A 23,830-nucleotide genomic window follows, 5' to 3' on the forward strand; every position below is an offset into this window, starting at 1 on the left:
TCACCAGTACATGTACGGCATGCTGCCTAGTTGCTGACAATGATACCAACTGGCCGTCTCAATCTCCGTGCTGCTCTGACGCATGTCAGAGAGGTCGCCGCCGGTCGTGCCCATCGAAGACCGGAACATCTCGTCGAGCTCTGTCGTCGCCGCAGGTCCCCACGAGCCGCTGCTGGTTTCTGGAGGCTGCTGGCTCACGACGACGGCGTTCGTGCCTTCGGCGACCATGACCATGTCGTCGTCCGTGCCGTTGCCGCCTCCGCCGGCACCAATGCGCGTGTCATCAACGCCGCCGCCAGTACCGTATGGCAGTCCGGTGGTGATCCAAGGCGGCGGCACTGGTGCCGCACTAATAACGTCTGCGTTCCGCCCGGCGTCGTCGCGCGGTCGCCGTGGCGGCGGCATGCCGGCGAAGAGGAGTTGGAAGCGCTTCTTGAGGCGCGTGTTCCAGTAGTTCTTGATGCCGTTGTCGGTCCTCCCGGGGAGGTGCGCGGCGATGAGGGACCACCTGCTGCCGACGGCGGCGTAGAGCGCGCAGATGACGCGGTCCTCCTCGGGCGAGAAGCCGCCGTGCCGGACGCCCGGGCGGAGGTAGTTGAGCCACCGGAGGCGGCAGCTCTTGCCGCACCGGTGCAGCCCGGCCTTCCGCGGCAGCGCCATCCAGCCCCCGGCGGCGCTGCCGCCGTGTCGCTCGATGTAGGACCGCAGCCGCGCGTCCTCCTCCTCCGACCACGGCCCGCGCTTCACCGCCGCCTTGTCGCAGCACGGGCGATCGCCCCATTATACTATTCCCTGCTCCTGCAGCTGGCTAGTACAGAAAACTGAATGGGACTTGCAAGGGTGGGGATGTATAAAAACTACTAGAAATCTAGAATGGACTGCGGATGGAGTTTGACTGCACCATCGCTTTCGTGTGTGTGTGTGTATGCCGACTACTTCGCCGCGCCCTTTGTCAACTACATTCGCTTTCATGCAACGTGTGGAGAACTGGAAATGCAAAACCACTGTCTACATATATGCATGGACGAGTTTATCACGGTACCATACTCAACCCACACCATTATGCCTTGAGGCATGCATTTCTTTTGCAGATAAACTGTAAGCGTGTAATTAAATCTACCAAGACAAGCAAAAACGCATGTAGTTACAAAAGCCTCGGTAGCACCTGAGGTCTGGCTCGCGGGAGCGAATATTTCAGGATTTAACGGCTTTGTGCTTTCGGTGGTAGACGGCGTTATCCTTCGACAGTGAGACACCACCTATGGTGACTTCGTCAATCTCGTCTTGTGGATTTGTTGACCCGGTCTTCGAATGTGCTTATAGTGGTAGGGTTATGTGTGTGCGTGTGTTACGAGCGTCCGTGTTGTACCACGTAATCTCAAAAAAAAATCTACCAAGACATACACACTAATTCTCGCAGTATATATTATGTTATGAACGAGATTATGCCTTATTATGTTATGACGATGAAATTGAAACGAAGTACCTTAAGTTTTTTTAGATAAGGAACAGAGTCAATGGAAAGTAGATGAGGGAGTAGTACTTAGGAGTCGTTAACCGTGTGGTCGTTGTCTACAGAGCTTTTGTGCTTTTGTCTACTGTACCTTTGATGCTGGCTCAGCCGCAGCAAGCTCTACCGAGCATGACCTAAGTTTTGAATTGAAAAAGCTAGCCCATGTGGTCCCTTGTCTTGTTTGCTCAATACTCCGTGTAGCATTCTACTGCTCATGACTCGACCAAAAGAAAAAAGGACTGCAGATTTGTACCGGTAATCAAGCTCTGATGCATCATTTCACGGCGACTTTTCGCGACGACATATATACCGGTTGTTGTTCGGCTCATGCTTTCTGCGACCGATAAGCAAGCCGAACCTGATTTGTTGTGAGATAAAAATACTGTTGTTTGGACAAACTATTATTCCCATTTTTCAGTGAGGTACGGTATGGATACATATGTGTGCGCGCGCGCGTGTGACATTCTAGTTCAAAGCAAAAATGGGTGGAACGTCCCGTTCCATGAAAGCATCGTGAGAAGTGAGAACCTGTCGTGGATTCATAAATATAAAACATGTCCACACACGCAATCACCCCAACATCTAACGTAACAGAGCTACGATCGATCTTCCTGAGTTTATGGAATTGTTTTTCTTTTAAACTACTCATTGATTAATGTTTTTATGAACACATGTCATATGAATCTACAGGTCCTCACAGTGTCTTCGTGGGTTATATTGCCACCCTTTTTCTCTAGAAAAATAGGCCAAATATTACAGATATATGCAACTTGAGTTGACCCACCTACCATTCTGTGTGTCGAAGACTTTATAGAGCAGTCATCTGTATATTTGCTTAAAGAAGAATAATCAACCAGTAATTGATTTGTGCATATATAATATATAGAGAGAGTAGCTAAGTGTAGCTAGGTAGGTATATATATGTTATATTATATGGTCAATCGTCGTAATTAATAATCTGTACAAATTTCTACGGACACTATAAGTCACAAACTTCTAATTGGAAGAACTGACCAAGCGTTTAGCTTAGACCAGTCTCTTTATAGATGACAGCTTGTTATTTTGGATTGAAAGAGACTTGTCATCATCATACTACTTCAGATCACATCACTTCGCCGCCGGCATTAGACTCGCCAGCATATCCAATGCCAATGCACAAGAAAACATCCCTATTGACTGTTGGCCTGTTCCAAGGGATTCTGTTTCCACATGGTCATGCATGTTTCCCCAATTGCCTCCATCAAGAGAGATCAAATGGTGAAAAAAATAGAAGGTACTAACATGAAAATATTAAAAGATATATGTGATGAGTCACTCATTTAAAACTTTAAAGTGAAATGTCAGAATCAGCGTGCAAATTGGGACTTGGGAGGATGGGCCGCACGGCCCGTTAGGGCGAAACTCTGACCTCAGCGCCGGCGGCCCCCTCCTCCTCCTCCTGTCCCCTCCCTTCTTCCACCACCGTCCTACACCATATGTGCGAGGCTAGCCATGGCGACCCCGCTGCACCATCGCCGTTCAGGAGGGCGTCGTCCATGACGGCTGCCCCCTCCTCGTCGCTGCCGGCGCTGGCTGAGCCGGCGTTCGGCTCCCCATCCCCACCTCCTCCTCCCTCGCGCTACTCCCTTCCTCGGCCAGAGAACTCGGCGCAACCACCTGCCAGCGCGTGAGCGGAGCCGTGCTGCAGTCCGCCTCCTACGTGCCGGAGCAGCCCGGCGAGCCTGGGTCTCGTGGCGCACTGGCCCGCCGCCGGGTCACCGCTCCTGGGGGCCTCAGGGGCATCGCCGCAGCCGGAGCCGATAGCTGCCATGGCAATGACGCCCTGCTCTCCCACCGAGGGTGCCCTTCACCAGCTGTGCGCGCCTCTGAAGTGCGCGGACGTCGACGCCCATGAAGCTTCGTCTCCGGGGCCAGATTTCGTGGCCGTGGCTGCCTCCCAGCCACGCGAGGGGGCCAGATCTGGCGCTGACCAGCGACCGTGACGGCTGGTCCATTGCGCAGCCGCTGCCATAGGACAAGGGTCCCTTGCCCATGCTGGGGACAGCGGCTGCGAGCCTAGTTCTAGGGCAGTCGCCTTTCCTCTCCCGCTTTCACCCAAGAGGTTCAGCGGGGCGCTCCAAGGCTCTACGATGGGCAAGTCGACCTCCTCGATGATTCCGATGCGGATGCGTTGCCTGATCTCCCCAACCCCCTACCTCGATGCGGTTCTTCGTGAGTCGCAGCCACCGAGGGCATCGTCGCTGCCAGTGATGTCCCACCCCACGGCTGTTGGTGGCGTCGACCATGCCGGGGGGTGGCGCAGGCGCATCAACCATTGTTGGCCATTGCCGAGGCTCATCCATGGGCTTCCTGTCTGTGGCAAGGATGCGGACACCGGCAGCAGCCTGGTTGCACGGCGCGTGCCAGCCCACATGAGGCTCGGACCATGCTCCGGCGGCAGTAGGCATATCTTCGCTACAGATGCTGATGGTGGGCGTGAGGTCCTATTATGGGGAACGCCAAGCGGCTCTGATGGGGCACGCCCTGTGTGTCCTGCACGTTCGGAGGAACGTCCACCCTCCGCCCGCTTTCTGCCAGACCTACATGGAAAGTGCTTCAACTGTCTCTTGTCCTCGCCTCAGGTGGCGACCTGTAGGCTACCTCCGCATTGCCTACGCTGCAGGGGGTTCCGACACCTCGCGTGCGACTACAAGCGGCGGCGGCGGAAACCTCCTACAGCTGGCGACATAGGTGGCCAGCCACGACCACTTACCCAAGACCATACCTCGGCCACCCAGTCACCCGCCCATGGCGGTCCGACAGAGTCGGGTGGAGCTGTGCCTGTGGTGACTGCTGCTGTGTCTGTAGGCCGTGGGTGGCGGCGGCAGACAATACACCACAAACGGCCAGTGGTTGACACCATCGACTCCTCTAGCGACGCTGTAGCCGATCAGCGTCGAGACCATCGGCACCACTGGGGCGCTAGAAACCACTGCCGTAGCCGACTGTGCTACCTAGGAGGTTCACGGTGAGCCCACCAGTGAGGTATGGGGCTTTTCTGAGCTCGGTCTATTGCTCACACAATACGCGAAGGCCACGCACACCGCACACGATGTCTCAGAGGACCTAATGATGGAGGAGATTGTAGCCTCACTAGTGGTCTGTCGGATGGCCACCGGTGACCTACGCGGTATCCTTGCTCTGACGGCAACGGGCTTCGCTCCACGGCCGCCTGAACATGGTCAGGCTCAGGTCACGCCACTTCGGGTGGTGTAGACCACCCCATCAAGAGCTACCACCCCTACGGAGGACGAGGAGGGTGCTCCGCCTAGCTTTGGTCCGCCCGAGCCCACGGCGGATGCTGAAATGTTTAGTACGCCGCCTTGGAAGGACCGCACGATCGACATCAGCGAAAGCTCCACTGCACGCTGCCTCAAGAGCTTCACCAGGCGTGTGCTAAAAAAGGTCGACTCTCCGCTTATTCGTGAGCCTCCCAAGCAGCCTCTTGCTAAGCCGGTGCTGCCTGTGGTGGAGCCGACGGTTGGCGGCTCAGAGCTTCTCTCGAGTACCTACTTTCAAGCGAGGTGAGGTGCTGATCATGCAGCGTATGGGCTACACCAAGGGTCCATCAGTGCCATCTGCGTCGGAGCTAGGAGGCCTTTGACAAGATCTTCAATGGCAACCTGACTGCAGTCCAACGTCGAAGCGCTGGACGCGCTCTTCCTGGATGGTGGAAAGGGCTCGTCAAGGCAGCCGCGAAGACTGCAAGGCCACCTCCTAGGTCGCACCGTTGTGTCGGTGTTGGTTGTTTCCATTTATGTAATATCGAAACTAGAGATCTTTTGCTAGGATGGTCCAGCTACGGCTGTTTTAGGTCGACCTCCTTCGGCGCTCGGTAGAAAGCGCGTTGTCTGTGTGTTTAAACTCTTCTTCTTAATACAATGATACGCAAATCTTTTGCGTATTCGAGAAAAAAAAGATATATATGATAGGTAGAACAGTCCAAAAGATGTGGGACCCATACCTATGTTTTTTTGTTTTTAAATAAAAAGTAACTAGGTAATTCAAGTCTATTGTATTTGTTCACATCTCACGGCATCAAAAAGCCAGTCATTGCCGAGCTCATCACTGAGTGCCCTTGAATCTGTAGCGACGCATGGAAGAATCCTCAGTTGTTGAATCCCTAATGAGCACACACCTATGCCAACATGAATGCCTGTTTGGTTGGTGTCATAGTCTATCACGCTTAATTAACCTTTGGCAAAGCAGTGGCTGGCACATAAAGTGTGGTGAGCAAAATCATACACTATCAGGTTGGTGCGCTTCGATCTCCTAGTGTAGTAAAGACTAGCGTACCAACTGTGCAAGGCACATGAAAATGGTCTTCTTAAATGCTAAAAGCCGCATGATTATTAAGTGCTAGAAGAATCCCATCTTCACTAGGAGAAGTTATAGATTTCGGTTGGGGAAGCTACACTTGTGGCAAAGTTTGTAAAAAAAGAGTCTATGACATGTAGGAGGGTGCTAATAAGAAAGTTGGCACGTCGTAGTTGTGGTAGTTAATCAAACGGTTGTCGGAAATACTATGACATGGCTAATCCATGTAAACAGGTTCAACATGAATGGCCTCTGATTGGTTGTATGAGTTTTTTCTTGAGGCTTTTACCTGTGTACCCTTAAAAAAGATGCCACACTCCTGCGTATCCCCTCAAAAGTTGGTCGTCACCTACATGCCCTCACTCGAACTTTTCTTTTCCTCGACGCCATTCCGTCAGGCATTTGCTCCAAACGGTGGGTAACGGCTCTGGAGAATGACTCAGTTGCCCTTAGGGCTTGTATGGGCGTCTGAACTTTTTCGTTTCCCCTGTGCCATTGCCAGGCCAATTGGCTTTGGCACCAGAGACGCCGCTGTTGGCGCCAAAGGACAGGGATTTGGCGCCAAAGAGCCTGCCCTTCTCCTCCTATATATTGGCACCAAAGGCCAAGGAGTTGCCACTCTCTTGAGCCCTCTCTCTTTGACAGCCATGTCACAAGGTAGCAGCAGCTATGGTGGTGCGCCAAGGCGGCATGTGCTTTGCCCGAACTGCAATGTGCTCGCCAATCGCTTCATCTCGACGACCAGGGCCAACCCCAACCGGGCCTTTCACAAGTGCCCTTATTTCGCGGTTTGTGCTTCTCTCTTTGGTCAACATTGTTTGTCTTTCCCTCTTTGCTCAGTCTCTATGTTGGATTTCAGATTGGAGGATGTCAGTACTATCAGTGGGAGGATGAGATGGGGGAGACAACTACACCAATCCAAGCAGTTCCTCTGTAGGCAGTGGCAGCACCTGGTGGTTTTCCCACAGCTCCTCCTCTGGCCATCTTGCAGGAAGGTTCCCAAGGCAGGTGTAGTTGAAGGCCATGCACCAATGGACAAGAGGGTGTAGCAGTAGCAGCTTAGGAGGATTGAAAAACTTGTGTATTTGTGCTTGGTGCTTGCTTTGTATGCTATTTTCAAGAAGTAGGCTGCTGTTGTGTGTGTGTGTGAGTTTTCATGGATGTATGGATCAATCAATGCATGAATGAATAGATGAATGAATGAATGCTTCTCATGGTTCATAACAACATTAAGACAAAGAAACTAACAGTTCACTCATCCATCACATAACTGGTAGCATAAAGTGTTTCATCACCAACAGCATATGGTGTTTGATCACATCACTTACAGTTTACACATAGAAACTAAATTACTAGAGTTTGTTCACATCACTAACATGAACCATCAATTCAGATAAGGTTTTTCATGATAGCCCCAAAAGAACATCAAAGTACCAAAAGATCATGTGTCAGGGCCAAAAAAGAACATCACAACACTAATAGAACATCACTAGAGTTTCTTACTGCAGCTTCTTTGGTGTCAACTTCTTCTTCACTGCTCCCTTATTTCTTCTTGGTGTGCATTGTGGATCCACAGGCTCAAGTGGGAGGTCATCAACTGGCTGGCTGGGCTGGGTGTCCACTGTAATGGAGTCTTCATTGAAAGGAACCAGATGCATAGATAAGAGTAGGACTGGATCATTTGAACTAGTTCCAGACCTGACAGTCAATAGTATGCATTAGATTTCCACCTAGTTGAAATGAAAAGGATGAGGTAAAGAACAGGTACCTTGTAGACACACTAGTAGGAGCTGAGGTTGAACTAGTGGTGGCTGGTGCTGCACCCTTGTGTTTTTGTGAGGAGGTTGAAGAAGAGGATGACTTCCTCTTCCTTTTGTTATGGATGGCATTTGCCACTGCCTCATTGAATGGGAACTGCATCTGGAATGGCTGGGCCACCACAAGACTCCTCTCTGTGTTGCTTGCTGCAGCCTTCTTCAACCTCTTCTTTGGTGTGCCCCTACAAAGGAAAATAGATTAGCTTCTGTGTATGCAAAGCTATGTACATGCAAAGGTAGCTATATGCATAGGACAATAGATTACCTTGCTGCCTCCATTGCAGCTATGTCTTCTGGGTTCCCATTCTTACAAGTGTACCAGTGATGGCCCAACTGATGACAGATAGGGCATTCATGTTTCTTTGACTTCCTCTGGCTGCTGCCTTCCTCAAGTGCAGATTTCATCCTATTCTTTCTCCTACCTCCACCTGTGGACTTAAGAAGAGGAGGGTTCAAGAAAAAGCCTAGTTCTGCCTCTGGCCACATGCTCTTGTTAGGTATGCTAGGGATGGAGCCATCATATGCAACTCTAAAATTGTTGACAGAGAAGTACTCATCCACATAGTCTTCAAGCTTTGCGCCAGGAATTGAGGTAATGTATGCAATGGCATGCTTGCATGGGATTCCTGACCCCTTGCCAAACCCTACAAGAACAAGTCCTGTCTGCTAGGTTGACCACAAACCTGAACCCAGTTCCTTGTAGACCTTTAGCACATAGCTCTGCCACACCTTCAGGTGAGGCTATGATGACATCTATGTCCAAGTTGTAAGTGTCTTCCCTAAGCCTCTGCATGATATGGGGCATAATTTTGCCATTGAGCTTAGCAGCTACCCTCTTCCTATGGTTCCACTTGATCAAAAGCATCTGCCTTATAGTGTCCAGCAAGTCATCCAGGTGCTTACACTTTTCAGGTTTGACCCAGTTGTTGAAGGACTCAGCCAAATTGTTTGTCACATAGTCAACCTTTGACAGTGTGGTGTACTGGCTCCTGGTCCAAAGCTTCTTGTGATTCTCTTGCAAGTACTTCATTGCTTCTGGTTTGGCTACAGCCATTGCTTCATAATGCTTCTTAAACATGTATGGGCTCCATGAATATGAGGAAGCCCATAAGTGATCATCAAACACTCTACCACTATACCTCTTCTTGAAATTCTGTACTAAGTGATACATACATTCTCTATGTTTAGTTGTTGGAAAAACTTGACTGACTCCATTCATTACTGCCTGCCCACAGTCTGTATGGAATGTCATGCCTTCTAGAGTGCCTATTGCCTCCTTCAATCTCTCCATGAACCAGATCTAATTTTCATTGGTTTCAGAGTCAATCACACCAATAGCAACTGGATACATCCAGTTGTGGGCATCTACTGCACATGCAACACACAACTATCCCCTAAATCTCCCTGTCAAAAAGGTACTATCTACTACAAGATATGGTCTACATCCCCTAAGAAATCCATCAACACATGCTTTCAGAGCAAAAAATAGCCTGTTAAACCTGACCTTATTATTGATGGTGTGATGATCAATGACAAGAACTGAACCAGGACTAGATTGTTCTAACTGGGCCTTAAACCTAAACAAATTGTGGAAACTCTTGCCCCAAGGCCCATAAAGTTGATCCATTGCAAGGTATTTACCTTTGTACACTTTCCTGTAGCTGATATGAACCTTGTACAGATCCTTCAGCCACCTTTGCAGCTCTTTTGCATCAACATTTCCATCCTCTTTCAACCAATCAATTACCTTGCTGCACACCCAAAACTGACTAAGTCCAACACATGATCCTTGTCTCCTAGTGCTCTGGCAGCCATTTCCATGCTCATGTGGGTTCACCTTCACCTAGAAAAAAAGTTGAAAAGAAACACATGTTAGCAGCTAGGTACATGCAAGGAAAACAAGTAGCAGTCAATACCACAAATTGAACTAACACATCACCTAAATGCCATGTCCATCAGCTGAAGTTGAGGCATGCAGTCTCCACGGGCATCCCTCATTCCTCAGAGAACAGTGCACCGTATACCTCCCTGTATCACTCTTGTCAATTTCATAGTTGAACTCATGTTTAACAGCATGACTAGCTAAAGCAATCTCAAAAGAAGCCATATCTAGGTAGATAGTTCCCACTGTCATAGGAGGGTCATCTTTGTCATATTCAACATCAGGAAATTGAAATTGCTTAGGCTCCCTATCAGCAACTTCCTCATCAGAGGATTCATCTATTTCTACTTCCTCATCTTCCTCGTCACTGGTTTCATCATCAGAACCTGACTCAGCACACTCCTCATCCCTATCAGCATTAAGACAAAGAAACTAACAGTTCACTCATCCATCACATAACTGGTAGCATAAAGTGTTTCATCACCAACAGCATATGGTGTTTGATCACATCACTTACAGTTTACACATAGAAACTAAATTACTAGAGTTTGTTCACATCACTAACATGAACCATCAATTCAGATAAGGTTTTTCATGATAGCCCCAAAAGAACATCAAAGTACCAAAAGATCATGTGTCAGGGCCAAAAAAGAACATCACAACACTAATAGAACATCACTAGAGTTTCTTACTGCAGCTTCTTTGGTGTCAACTTCTTCTTCACTACTCCCTTATTTCTTCTTGGTGTGCATTGTGGATCCACAGGCTCAAGTGGGAGGTCATCAACTGGCTGGCTGGGCTGGGTGTCCACTGTAATGGAGTCTTCATTGAAAGGAACCAGATGCATAGATAAGAGTAGGACTGGATCATTTGAACTAGTTCCAGACCTGATAGTCAATAGTATGCATTAGATTTCCACCTGGTTGAAATGAAAAGGATGAGGTAAAGAACAGGTACCTTGTAGACACACTAGTAGGAGCTGAGGTTGAACTAGTGGTGGCTGGTGCTGCACCCTTGTGTTTTTGTGAGGAGGTTGAAGAAGAGGATGACTTCCTCTTCCTTTTGTTATGGATGGCATTTGCCACTGCCTCATTGAATGGGAACTGCATCTGGAATGGCTGGGCCACCACAAGACTCCTCTCTGTGTTGCTTGCTACAGCCTTCTTCAACCTCTTCTTTGGTGTGCCCCTACAAAGGAAAATAGATTAGCTTCTGTGTATGCAAAGCTATGTACATGCAAAGGTAGCTATATGCATAGGACAATAGATTACCTTGCTGCCTCCATTGCAGCTATGTCTTCTGGGTTCCCATTCTTACAAGTGTACCAGTGATGGCCCAACTGATGACAGATAGGGCATTCATGTTTCTTTGACTTCCTCTGGCTGCTGCCTTCCTCAAGTGCAGATTTCATCCTATTCTTTCTCCTACCTCCACCTGTGGACTTAAGAAGAGGAGGGTTCAAGAAAAAGCCTAGTTCTGCCTCTGGCCACATGCTCTTGTTAGGTATGCTAGGGATGGAGCCATCATATGCAACTCTAAAATTGTTGACAGAGAAGTACTCATCCACATAGTCTTCAAGCTTTGCGCCAGGAATTGAGGTAATGTATGCAATGGCATGCTTGCATGGGATTCCTGACCCTTGCCAAACCCTACAAGAACAAGTCCTGTCTGCTAGGTTGACCACAAACCTAAACCCAGTTCCTTGTAGACCTTTAGCACATAGCTCTGCCACACCTTCAGGTGAGGCTGTGATGACATCTATGTCCAAGTTGTAAGTGTCTTCCCTAAGCCTCTGCATGATATGGGGCATAATTTTGCCATTGAGCTTAGCAGCTACCCTCTTCCTATGGTTCCACTTGATCAAAAGCATCTGCCTTATAGTGTCCAGCAAGTCATCCAGGTGCTTACACTTTTCAGGTTTGACCCAGTTGTTGAAGGACTCAGCCAAATTGTTTGTCACATAGTCAACCTTTGACAGTGTGGTGTACTGGCTCCTGGTCCAAAGCTTCTTGTGATTCTCTTGCAAGTACTTCATTGCTTCTGGTTTGGCTACAGCCATTGCTTCATAATGCTTCTTAAACATGTATGGGCTCCATGAATATGAGGAAGCCCATAAGTGATCATCAAACACTCTACCACTATACCTCTTCTTGAAATTCTGTACTAAGTGATACATACATTCTCTATGTTTAGTTGTTGGAAAAACTTGACTGACTCCATTCATTACTGCCTGCCCACAGTCTGTATGGAATGTCATGCCTTCTAGAGTGCCTATTGCCTCCTTCAATCTCTCCATGAACTAGATCTAATTTTCATTGGTTTCAGAGTCAATCACACCAATAGCAACTGGATACATCTAGTTGTGGGCATCTACTGCACATGCAACACACAACTATCCCCTAAATCTCCCTGTCAAAAAGGTACTATCTACTACAAGATATGGTCTACATCCCCTAAGAAATCCATCAACACATGCTTTCAGAGCAAAAAATAGCCTGTTAAACCTGACCTTATTATTGATGGTGTGATGATCAATGACAAGAACTGAACCAGGACTAGATTGTTCTAACTGGGCCTTAAACCTAAACAAATTGTGGAAACTCTTGCCCCAAGGCCCATAAAGTTGATCCATTGCAAGGTATTTACCTTTGTACACTTTCCTGTAGCTGATATGAACCTTGTACAGATCCTTCAGCCACCTTTGCAGCTCTTTTGCATCAACATTTCCATCCTCTTTCAACCAATCAATTACCTTGCTGCACACCCAAAACTGACTAAGTCCAACACATGATCCTTGTCTCCTAGTGCTCTGGCAGCCATTTCCATGCTCATGTGGGTTCACCTTCACCTAGAAAAAAAGTTGAAAAGAAACACATGTTAGCAGCTAGGTACATGCAAGGAAAACAGGTAGCAGTCAATACCACAAATTGAACTAACACATCACCTAAATGCCATGTCCATCAGCTGAAGTTGAGGCATGCAGTCTCCACGGGCATCCCTCATTCCTCAGAGAACAGTGCACCGTATACCTCCCTGTATCACTCTTGTCAATTTCATAGTTGAACTCATGTTTAACAGCATGACTAGCTAAAGCAATCTTAAAAGAAGCCATATCTAGGTAGATAGTTCCCACTGTCATAGGAGGGTCATCTTTGTCATATTCAACATCAGGAAATTGAAATTGCTTAGGCTCCCTATCAGCAACTTCCTCATCAGAGGATTCATCTATTTCTACTTCCTCATCTTCCTCGTCACTGGTTTCATCATCAGAACCTGACTCAGCACACTCCTCATCCCTATCAGCAACTTCCTCATCAAAGGATTCATCTATTTCTTCTTCCCTTTCTTTACTCCCCCTTGGCTCTGAGAACTGGTAGGAGGAGGTGGAGGGTGGTTGGGACCAAGATCAATATACAAGCCTTCATCATCAATCCCCATATGCTCATTCATTGGATTTGGGTTAGCCAGGAACTCAGGTTGGCTTGGTTTGGGTGGCTTAGACTTGGATGTTTGCCTTGGTTTGGGTGACTGAGACTTGGATGGCTGCCTTGCTTTGGGTGGCTGAGACATAGATGGCTGGCTTGGTTCTGCTATGCTTGGAGAAACAATTGAAGGAGTGAATGGGGGCTCAACAGATTTCCTTGGGCTACCAGACTCCCAATCAAGAAGCACAGGCTGAGTACCAAGACTATGATATGCAACAGTCAACAAGCATGTTCTGGTTGCCCTATTTTTTTCAAACATTGCTAGCATCTCTTGGTTATTGCGCACAGGTATGTGAACTTTACTATGCATGCACCAGTAAAACAATGTGGCTACATCACCATAGCTAGGAGGATACTTGTCAACCAAATCTTCCATAAGCACAGTTAACAAAGTTCTGTCTGCATCCACCACTTCATTCACAGAAAACCACTTTGCACGACAATTGGGACCAACAATCCGCATTTCTAGGTTGTAACTACTGTTTGGGTCCATCCTATAGATGAACAAGGAGCACGTAATCAATAAACCCTAAACACGATTCGGTAGCGCAATACACTAATGCAATCAACATCAATACAAGGAGGGGTGAAGTCAAGGAGGGAGGAGGAGCGGTACTCACCCTTCCCAGAACCAATCCGGCCTCTCGCCGGGTCCGTTCCACGGCATGCCTGCTCCGCCCAACCGTCTTGCTCCACGGGGCTAGGATTTCGAGGGCGGGCCGCCAACACCGACTGCCGCTGTCTCCAGATCCGCCGCCGCTAGGGTTCGCCGCCGCGTCCTCCCGCGCTCGGGTGAGAGAGTGAGGAACGAGAATGGGGAGAGACTGAGAGAGAGGCTCGGGTGAGACTGAAGGAGATGCGGCCCAATATGTCAGTGACCCAGAGGGCAAGGAGGATATTTTTCTAGCCCGGTCCCACATGTCAGAGCCGCCAAACGGCCAAAACCTAACAGAATGCCGACGGAATGGCGTGAGGGAAAAGAAAAGTTCGAGCGAGGGCATGTAGGTGACGACCAACTTTTGAGGGGTACACAGGAGTGTGGCATCTTTTTTAAGGGTACACAAGTAAAAGTCTCTTTTTTCTTGGGTTGAACGCGAAGCATTGACATGGCCTACAAAAACCATATTCTATACATGCAACGCTGCATGACGATCGACCCTAGCTAATGTGTTGAAAACAAGTTTAAGTATTCATCAAGTTGAAAGTTCACTCATGCAAGCACATTTGCCGCCTGCTGCGCTCGATGGAGTCTTTCTTGGACCGATTTAACAGGAGGAAGAGACTTGTTGGGGCTCCCTATGCTATACGGCAGCCTGATCTGAAGCAGGCAGCAGCTTCCTGAGCTGACCAAGTTTGGTACCTGTGATGTTATGAATTATTACTTCTGAATACTGATGACAGACAAACCAGATGTTGTTGTCGTACCTGGCTAATAATGCACTAGTTTATTTATTTTCAGGATGCTGGAAATTAACATGGGCCATTTTGATATACTGCTACATTTGAGGCCCAATAATCCAAGGCAGGACCGAGGCCGAGAAGACGTTTGGGCCCAGTCGAGCGAGGACCCTACCGTCTGTTCCGGCGCGCGGTTGACGGCATGGGTCTCGTGGCCGTCCGTCGAAGAATAGCAGCACTCGTCGGTTCTCGTCGGTTACCTCCGCACCACCTGTCCGGCTGTCACTGCCATGCATGCCAAGAATAGCAGCGATGCCCTGCTACAAAGAGCATCTGGAGCAGAGGCGAATGCATATCGGCCGGCAAGATGCGACGCCACGCCACGACGATGATAGCCGCCGTGCTCTGTCTGCTCCTCTTCTCCGGCCGCCTCGCCGCGGCGGAGAAGTCCTTCGGCGGAGGTGGCGGTGGAGGCTACGGCGGGTTGGAGGCCGGTGGTGGCCAGCAGCCGCAGGCGGAGGCCACGGCCACGACGCAGCCGGAGGTGGGTGGAGGCGCCGGTGGCTACTCGACCCGGAGCGAGGCGACGCCATACACGCCTGCCGCTGAGGAGACGACGACGACCCCGGCGGCGGCTTCGTCAGGCGGCGAGGCTGCTGCTGCTGCTTCCGGCGGCGAAGCATCCGCGGGTGGAGGCGGCTACTCCACCCCGAGCGAGGCGGCGCCATCCACGCCTGCCGCTGAGGAGACGACCCCGGCGGCTTCGTCCGGCGGCGGGGGTGGTTACGGTGCACCCGCCGGCAAGGCTGGCGGCGGGCTGGACCCCGACGGCGACCCGGAGGTGGGTCTGAACGAGAAGGCGATCAACGAGATCGTGGACGAGCACAACCTGTTCCGCGCCAAGGAGAACGCAGGTTTGCCGCCGCTGGTGTGGAACGCGACGCTGGCCAAGTTCTCGCAGCAGTACGCGGAGACGCTAAAGGGCAACTGCCAGCAGATCCACTCGTCGTCGCCGTACGGGGAGAACCTCATGGAGGGCACGCCGGGGCTCACCTGGAAGATCACCGTCGACGGCTGGAGCGAGGAGAAGAAGAACTACCACTACGACACCGACGCCTGCGACGCCGGCAAGATGTGCGGCCACTACAAGGCCGTCGTCTGGAAGACCACCACCAGCGTCGGATGCGGACGCATCAAGTGCAACAGCGGCGACACCATCATCATGTGCAGCTACTGGCCGCCGGGGAACTACGACGGCGTCAAGCCATACTGATCTAATAATCTAAAACTCCATTACTAGCTGCACACATATATCCATTATTATCCATGCATGCATGCAACATCAGTAATCTGCTTTTGTTTTAACTAATAATTTTCACCTCGCTCCCACAAATATATTTGTCTCTCTCACTCACTTGCGCTACAAATTGATCATTCATTTCTAAAGTTTCTTGTTTGCTATGATTTTCCTGAGTTCAACCTGAAAATGAGGTGTCTGTCAGTCTGTGGCGTCACCGCCATCTTACCACTCTGTTGAGTCTGTTCTCGCCACCATCTTTCTGCACACCAAGGATCGCACCGGCTCATGGATGTTAAAATATACCAATGACCATTGCAATTCTCTGCTAAAAATATATCAATCCACTGAATTGCACCGCTTCTTCCTTATGCGCAACTAAAAATACAGAACAGACCAGTTTACATAACCATCAACATTGTGATCAATAAGATACCTGAACTGTTAAAAGGAGTATTATATTATACAAGTATAATGCCCGTGCTAACGCTACGGTGTTATTTGGTAATGCAAATCAAACAACAAAAACTGGGACCGATCGGTGCTGCTTGCTCGCCTGGACCACTTGAGCTTGGAGGTTGGAGCGAGCCGACCGCCCGAGAAGGAGTAGCAGCCGTCGCCACCGCTCAGATGTACGCGTGCCGCCGCCCGAGCTAGATGGAGCAGAGCAGCAGCAGCCGCGGCCCCGATGCGCACGTGACGCCGACGCCACCCTTGATGCGCAAGCCTCCATCGCCGCGCTGATGCACGTGCCACAGACGGACTTCACCAAGATGCGAGCCGCTGCCGCTGTTCCCGCCCAGATGCAGATAAGTGAAAACCTCCCTCCTGCAGCCGTTCGGGGATGCTAAAGCCGGCCGGCCGCGTGCCAGGAAGCGAGAGACGCGGAGGGGAGCCAGGGGTGGGGGGAGGTGAAGGGGGCGCACCGCGCTAGTGTACCCGGTCGCTTCATCGACCTAAGCCACCCGCTTCATCGGCGCGTCCCCGCGCCGCCAGATCGTGTGGACACGTAGGAGGCGGAGGGAGGGAAAGCGGATGTGCTGCTGCCTGCGGGGGCCGAAGTGGAGGCGGGGAGTGGAAGCGGATGTGCTGCTGCCTGCGGGGGGCCGAAGTGGAGGTACGGTATCAAGGGTCACCTCCGCCTCCGAATAGGTTGAGAACAAGTTTGTTGAGAACTTACAGCATGTACGGCTCCACTTCGGATAGGTTGGTCAACACATACAGCATGATAGTGCGCCACTCTTCATGTTTCAAGGTCTTGTTGGTCGCACCACTTGCACTTCCGAGTTGCCCTCGAAAAAGGCTAAGGCTCGATTCATCTTCGCTGGCATTATAACGAGAGGGTGGATTATGCACGCTAAGAAGGTTGTTAGCATAGTATTTTGTTGTGAAGTTTGACACCTCCTCCAGAATGTATGCCTCTGCAATGGATGCTTCAATTTTGCATTTATTTTTACATTTAGCTCGAAGAACCTTTTGACATCTCTCAATTGAATAGCACCAACAGCCCTGCACAGGCCCCCCCCATTCGTGCTTCATACGGGAGGTGCAGAATCATATGCTGCATCGGATTAAAGAAGCCGTGCGGAAAAATCTTCTCCAACTTACAGAGCAACACAGGCGTCATTCTTTCCATTTCTGCAACCACGGTACGAGATAACTCCTTGGCACAAAGCCGGCCTCCCCATCATATTCCTCGATGTGTTGTCTGACGACCTCGTCTCTCCCACAATCGGCTTCACCATGGTAGATCCACCTGGTATAGTCTACCGTAAATCCATTCTTGCAAAGATGTTTACCCATGACCAGCTTGGTTTGCCGACGCGTGTTTGCACATTTGCTGTAGGGACACCAAGTGACACTAGCTCCTTTAACCCTTGCAAATGCCCGTTCCAAGAAAGCATCGGTCTTGTCAATCCATTCTTCGGTCAACGAAGTCTGACTAAAGCGGCCTGTGTATATCCACTCATGGTCATCCATCCTCTAGCATATCAGCGAGTAATATAAAAAATCACGTTGCATCTACACATTCCTATAATATCTAATAGGTGAAAATAGGTCCTAATCTTACCCGAGGATGTATAGATGGGGTTAGTTTTCGTCTCTACTCTCATCCGAGACAGAATTTTAGCAGCACCTCCCCGCTGTTCTCCAAATACACGTCCTAGAAGGGAGATTGTGTATCCAGAGAACAACAGGGAGATGCTGCCAAAACTCTATCACGGATCGGAGTAGAGCATGGAAACTAACCGCATCTACACATCCTCGGGCTGTCCAAAAAACGTGGACAATTTGAAACAGATACGGTTATAGATATACAAAGATCTACATATTTCCAACCGTATCTCTTTTGAACGGGAGATGCCTAGCTAGGTTATGTGATATACGAACATGATATGGAAAGAAGGGTCTTGTATGCCTCACCTTGTTGTCCTGCAAAGTGACGAGTCGAGGACGTTGCAATAGCCTCCCCTGCAATAAAAGGAACATAGTAGTGTCAAATCTAAATTTTAGCAGCACCTCCCCTGCACGGGGAGGCTTCCAAAACCTGCAACAAATACAACGACACGATGGCCGACAACCACATCCACACCAAACAAACAGCACGATGGCCGACAACCACATGCACATCTTATACCTTGCAAAAACACGGCAACTCGAATTTGTGGGGTGGCAGGAGGGCAAGGTGGAACCAGGCGGCAGGGCGGGGCAGGGAGCGGCGGCAAAAACCTATAAGTTGAGACATGCATATAGTCAATGCATGTTTAGATTGCTAACATTTGCATGTGCACTATCTGTTACAGCTACAAGGTAGGTTGTGGCTCAATTTTATAATAATAAGCATTTGATCATGATATAGCTAATAAATCAGAATTATGGTGACATATAGGCACTTGAAACACCTAACTATATTTATCTGCTAGAGGCATCCTCACTTAATAGTAGAAGTGCTTAGACTGAGCAGGAGCTTAGTAGTTACTTATCGCATGTTCGCTCTTTAACAATTTTTCTGTACATGCTATGTATTATTGTTCATGGCAGTGTAACCAAAGCAAGAATATAAGATAGTTATAAGTCCAAGAACAAGAGACAGGGAGACATGATGCCAAAAATGAAGACAACTTTTACTGGGCTGCATTTCGAGTTGCTATGCCGTCTGGACAAGATCTGTCCGAACTACACAAGCTTGATTGGCCAAACAGTATTCCTCAACAATGTTTTGAGACACTAGTGGCACTAGTCTTCTGAAGATGAAGAAGGACCAGATGCTGCTTCTGATGATGATGAAGAATCTGAGGAAGAGGATGAGGACCTACCTAGGTGGTGACCAAACGAGCACTGGTCACTTTTCAAAACATATCTAACCTCTGTAAAATGGTGGGTACTGAAGTACTAGGTTTAATCTAAAGCAAGCTTTACTCAAAATTAGATATTGGAAATTTTTGTCAAGATATATTAGTCCAATAAAAAGATAAACAACAAAACTTAAAACGTTTACAAAGTTTAAATCAGTGTAAAAGAGAATAGTGGTACTAGAAGCAAATACATAATGTAATTTTCTAAACTGTGGTAGCATACTATCAAAAAGGAAAATGGAACCAAAGACAAACAAGCAATCAAGAAACATCTCAACAAACAAACATAAAGCAATATTAGATATGAAAATCAATATCAGATATCAGAATCACATGAAATCAAGAAACACTTCTCATGCATATAATCTTTCATAAGCTTGTGTCTAGCTTCTTCAAAATCAACACTGGACATAATAGTCAAATATATTGTTCTTCTAAGATTCACAAGATTCGTCTCTGTTCTATCCCTAATCTCCAAATAGTTATGGAAGCGAAGGAATGCAGTTATCAATCCAAAGCTAGACTAAATATTGTTAAATCCTTGGGTGCCTACAATTATACGAAGCATTTAGAAAATCTTACCGGGGTGGGCGGCGCCGGTGGCGGGACGCGCCGGGGGCGGGGCGGGGCGAGGCGCCGAGGGCGGGCAGCGCTGGGGCTGGACGCGCCGGGGCGGGCGGCGTCGAGGGCGGGGCAGCAATATGGCCTCGGTGGCAGGGCGTGGTGGGGCAGGGAGGCGGCGGGGGCTGGCAGCGTGCGGTGCGGCATGTGTGTGAAGGGTCGGGCGCGGCGGGGCGCGGTGGGGCGGGGGTTGGCGGCGTGCGGTGCGGCGTGTTGTGTGCGCGAGGGTGAGGGCCGGGTGTGCTAACCGGTACTGTGCAGTGGGGCCGGTCGACGAAGTTGCCGAGTGTCCCCTATATGACACTCGGCAACTATTCTTTTCGCCGAGTGTCAGGTACAAAACACTCGGCAAAATAAATCGATATTTCATGCTCCACTGTCCTCCTTCTTCATAGCGTGTTCTACTAAATTTGTTACGATGTAATTTAAAAATACCTTGTCAAATTCACTCAACAATGCATATTTGATTTTTTTACGAATATTAATCCATTATTTCATGCAGTTATAGCTCAAATTCAATATATATCAATTAAAATTCTATAATTGCAGTTAATAAATTAAAATTATCAAATGGATCTGGAAATTTACCAAAATTTGACGTGAACCAATCTATGTTGTCTATTATCTATACAAAAAGTTTTGAAGTCAAACCCCAATTCGACCATCACTTTGACTCCAAATCTTACCGGATCCTTCTCAACGCTACGATTTTTCTACGAAGATGCTTCGGTTTGTAAAGGTCATACGTGACAAATTGTGCGAAACCTTCTCAAATTTTTTTCACAGTCTCCACGTATGATATCAGGAGATTTTGACAAATCTCGTCATTTTTAGACTTCGTTTGCTTTTTTAGAATTTAAAAACCATTCGGCCACACGTTCGTGGTCGTGTTTCCTGAATAAAATGTTCGAAAATTCTTTTCATTTCTCGAATAAGGCCCCAAAATGGACTCAATAACATGAATATGATTTCTCCACTCAATTTATTCCATTATTTGTATCACTTGCAGTTCAAATTTGACTTAAACCAAAAAATTCCTCTAAATGTAATAAATTACTTAAATATAGCAAACAGATCGAGAAATATACCAAATTTTAACATGTAGTACCACATGTTGTATGTGGAGAGTAGAAAAAATTTGAAGAGCAGGAGAGGAAAAAATTTATTATTTTACCGAGTGCCATTAAAAAACACTCGGCAACAACATTACTTTGCCGAGTGTAAACAAAAAACACTCAGCAAAAATATCAGTTTGCCAAGTGTCAAGCAAAAACACACGGCATACCTTGTCTTTGCTGAGTGTCTCTAACGGACACTCGGCAAAGTTCTAACGGCAGGGCGGCGCACCCAACGGTCGTCAGATGGTGGCCGCACGCCCACCGCACGTGACTCCATTTTGCTGAGTGTCCGTGTTTGCCGAGAGTTTTGTTGTATTTTGCCGAGTGTTTTATATTAGGCACTCGGCAAAGTTGGCTTTTGCCGAGTGCTATATGTTTGCCAAGTATTTCATTAAATACACTCGGTAACTTGGATGTTTGCCGAGTGCCCGATGGAATGCACTCGGCAAACTCTTAGGCACTCGACAATTCTACTGTTTTCGGTAGTGTCTCCACGGTCTTATCCGCTCGTCGCACCATCCGCTCATTCCCACACCACCTCGCTCCCTCCCGCAACGCGCACCTGCTCATGACCCAAGGCTCCGTCGTGCCGCACACCCCATCCAACGTCGTTGCTTCCCATCCGCTTGCTCGCGCCCCGTGGCTCGTGCGTGTCTCGTCGTGCGTGCTGCCGCTCCCTCCATGGCTAGCACGGTAGCGCCCTCTCCCACCCCGACGTCCTCCTCCGCCACCACGGCATCCTCCACCCCCAACCCTGACGGCTCCTTCCCCCACCCTGACGTCCTCCTCACTCACTCCGGCGACACCCCTCCCCCCACACCGGCGTCCTCCCCCATCAGGACAGAGTACATTCAAATGAACAAATGCAAGGTAAAGCGAGTGATGAAGAGCGTAGTGTGGCCGAGGTTAAGGCCAGGCTCGGTATTGAGGCTAAGCATTCGTCGAGGATTGGCAAGGTGGCGACCAACGGGCGAAGCAACATGTAGACCGTTGCGGGCAGGTGTCATGAATGCCCATGCTAGGGCAGGGCCAGGGCCCCATGCCACGTGACCGTTGCGAGTCGCCGACAAGTCGCCAGGGAGCAAAGCAGATAGAGTGAGGACCGAGGAGGAAGAAGATAGCGTACGTCCTGTTCGTTTGGGCTTGTTTGGCTTATAAGCCATGACTGAAAGTACCGTAGACTGGTTTGGTATGAGAGAAAAATATTATTCGTCGGCTGATAAGTCATGGCTTATAAGCCAAATACGACCGAGCGAACTGGCTGGTAAAGGGCGTGATAGACATTTCATACTCTACTTTCTCTCTCCTGATGTTGGATAAATAATTATCTCAATGATGTCCGCGATAAAGGTACACGCTTTTATAATGGACCGGAAATTTTTAGATTAGCAGTGTGTACCAAGGTCCAGTTTAGTTGCAAAAAATTTTGCAAAATTTTTCAAGATTCTCCGTCACATCGAATCTTTAGACGTATGCATGAAGCATTAAATATAAATAAAAAATAAAACTAATTACACAGTTTAGACGAAATTCACGAGATGAATTTTTTAAGCCTAATTAGACTATGATTGGACACTAATTGTCAAATAACAACAAAAAATACAACAATGCACTTTGCAAAAAATTTTGCCAAATAAGCTAAAGAACGGTGTCCCTAACCAAAATGTGCCTTAAACCATCTGTGTTGGCCCTTGACTGACTACTGACTACTAGCACTGGCCACTGCTGGACAAAATGTGGCCTTGTGCGTAGGCCTGCTTGTGCGTAGCTGCAGTGAAGTAGCAGCGCAGGGTAAAAAGAGATGAGCCTAGCCTGCACTGCAGCTGTCCGTTTCGTTTCATGAGAAGATCCATTCAATCAATTAATCCCTTTATATGCAGATGTCTGATTTGCTTTGCAGCAGGTTGAGCAGAGCTCTCTCACGGTCGCGCTCGCTCCCTCTTCGCCTGCCTCCGCCTGGACCTGCACCTGCCTACCACACCAGTACACCACACCCACCCTTTCTTCCATTTCTCCGTCCGTCGGATCCGGATGGGCCACCGCCATCTCTTCGTCCTCTCGCTGGGGCTGGCGCTTCTCCTCATCGCCACCGCGCACGCCGGAGGCCATGCTCGAGGCGCCGGTGCCATCACCCAGGTACCCCTTCACTGACTACTGACTACTACTGTTCGCACTCCATGGTTAGGCTTCAAGATCCTAGCGCTGTGACAGCAGGGCATGGACGATGGTGTCGGGAGCATGATGAGGAGCATGGTCGGGTCGAGGCCGCCGAGCTGCGCGGGGAGGTGCTGGTGGTGCGGGGGCCGCCGCTGCGAGGCCGTGCAGGTGCCCATCACGCCGCAGGAGCAGGACAAGAGTCGCCGCCATGGGAGTGGAGGCGGCGGCGGCGGCGGCGGCTGGAGATCAACAAGAGATGGCAGCAGTGGAGCATCGTCATCGTCGGCTCAGCAGCAGCACCAGCAGCGGCGGCGGCCGTCGACGTCGTCCTACGACGACCACTCCAACTACAAGCCGCTCAGCTGGAGATGCAAGTGCGGCGGGGGCTAGCTGATATGGCTGCAGCTGAAGCCTGCATGCGTCCATGCATGGATCGATCAGGGCGCGTCTTTCTTATCTTGCAATGTGATGATGATGCATGATCTTGCGTTGTCGATCGATCCAGTTGCTTGCAATGTGGATATAGAAGAAGTAGCTTGCTATGTCTTTGTGGCACTATCCGATCCATTGCTTGTCTTAGCGACTTGTTAGTGAGTTTAATGAGGAGATGTGCTACTTAATCAATAAACTAGTGTTTTACTCAAGGATACGGATGGATTTGCATTTTGTTATTTTATATTACCATTATTAATCTTGGGAGTTTTGCTAGCTCGGGCTTTCCTTCTCGCTAAGTTAAAGCACGTCATGCAGCTGCATGTATACTCAACACTAACATTTATAAAACATAATAATAAATATCATTAGACTTATAAAAAATATTTTTACACTAA

General features: G+C 48.9%; 3 protein-coding genes across 4 annotated transcripts; 2 read left to right on the forward strand and 1 right to left on the reverse strand.

Moving 5' to 3' along the window:
• LOC136507819 (transcription factor MYB30-like) lies at positions 1 to 3,323 on the reverse strand. The gene is made up of 2 exons (XM_066502423.1): positions 3,170 to 3,323; positions 1 to 764 (listed from the first exon to the last, which is right to left on the reverse strand). The coding sequence occupies exons 1-2, from the start codon at positions 3,321 to 3,323 to the stop codon at positions 1 to 3; spliced, it is 918 nt and encodes a 305-aa protein (XP_066358520.1).
• An 11,479-nt stretch (positions 3,324 to 14,802) lies between these two features.
• LOC136509294 (protein PRY1-like) lies at positions 14,803 to 15,915 on the forward strand. The gene has a single exon (XM_066504106.1). The coding sequence runs from the start codon at positions 14,819 to 14,821 to the stop codon at positions 15,722 to 15,724; it is 906 nt and encodes a 301-aa protein (XP_066360203.1). The 5' UTR covers positions 14,803 to 14,818; the 3' UTR covers positions 15,725 to 15,915.
• A 6,932-nt stretch (positions 15,916 to 22,847) lies between these two features.
• LOC136508518 (EPIDERMAL PATTERNING FACTOR-like protein 2) lies at positions 22,848 to 23,390 on the forward strand. 2 transcript variants are annotated; one of them, XR_010772012.1, is made up of 2 exons: positions 22,848 to 22,979; positions 23,058 to 23,162. XR_010772012.1 is itself a non-coding variant. In XM_066503205.1 (2 exons), the coding sequence occupies exons 1-2, from the start codon at positions 22,875 to 22,877 to the stop codon at positions 23,388 to 23,390; spliced, it is 441 nt and encodes a 146-aa protein (XP_066359302.1). The 2 variants fall into 2 exon arrangements, 1 of the variants encoding a protein (XP_066359302.1); XM_066503205.1 differs by having other exon boundaries at positions 22,875 to 22,979; positions 23,055 to 23,390.
• Positions 23,391 to 23,830: the final 440 nt, after the last annotated feature.

This window comes from Miscanthus floridulus, chromosome 15, assembly GCF_019320115.1.
Source record: "Miscanthus floridulus cultivar M001 chromosome 15, ASM1932011v1, whole genome shotgun sequence".
Taxonomy (NCBI): domain Eukaryota; kingdom Viridiplantae; phylum Streptophyta; class Magnoliopsida; order Poales; family Poaceae; genus Miscanthus; species Miscanthus floridulus.

Excerpts from the sequence above, each read along its gene's own strand:
- LOC136507819 (XM_066502423.1), bottom strand. The coding sequence starts at position 3,323 with ATGGCAGCTATCGGCTCCGGCTGCGGCGATGCCCCTGAGGCCCCCAGG. Across the intron at positions 765-3,169 it reads CTCCGCTCACGCGCTGGCAG|GCTGCGACAAGGCGGCGGTG; the intron begins GTGGTTGCGCCG and ends GCGATCGCCCGT.
- LOC136509294 (XM_066504106.1), top strand. The coding sequence starts at position 14,819 with ATGCGACGCCACGCCACGACGATGATAGCCGCCGTGCTCTGTCTGCTC.
- LOC136508518 (XM_066503205.1), top strand. The coding sequence starts at position 22,875 with ATGGGCCACCGCCATCTCTTCGTCCTCTCGCTGGGGCTGGCGCTTCTC. Across the intron at positions 22,980-23,054 it reads GCGCCGGTGCCATCACCCAG|CAGGGCATGGACGATGGTGT; the intron begins GTACCCCTTCAC and ends GCGCTGTGACAG.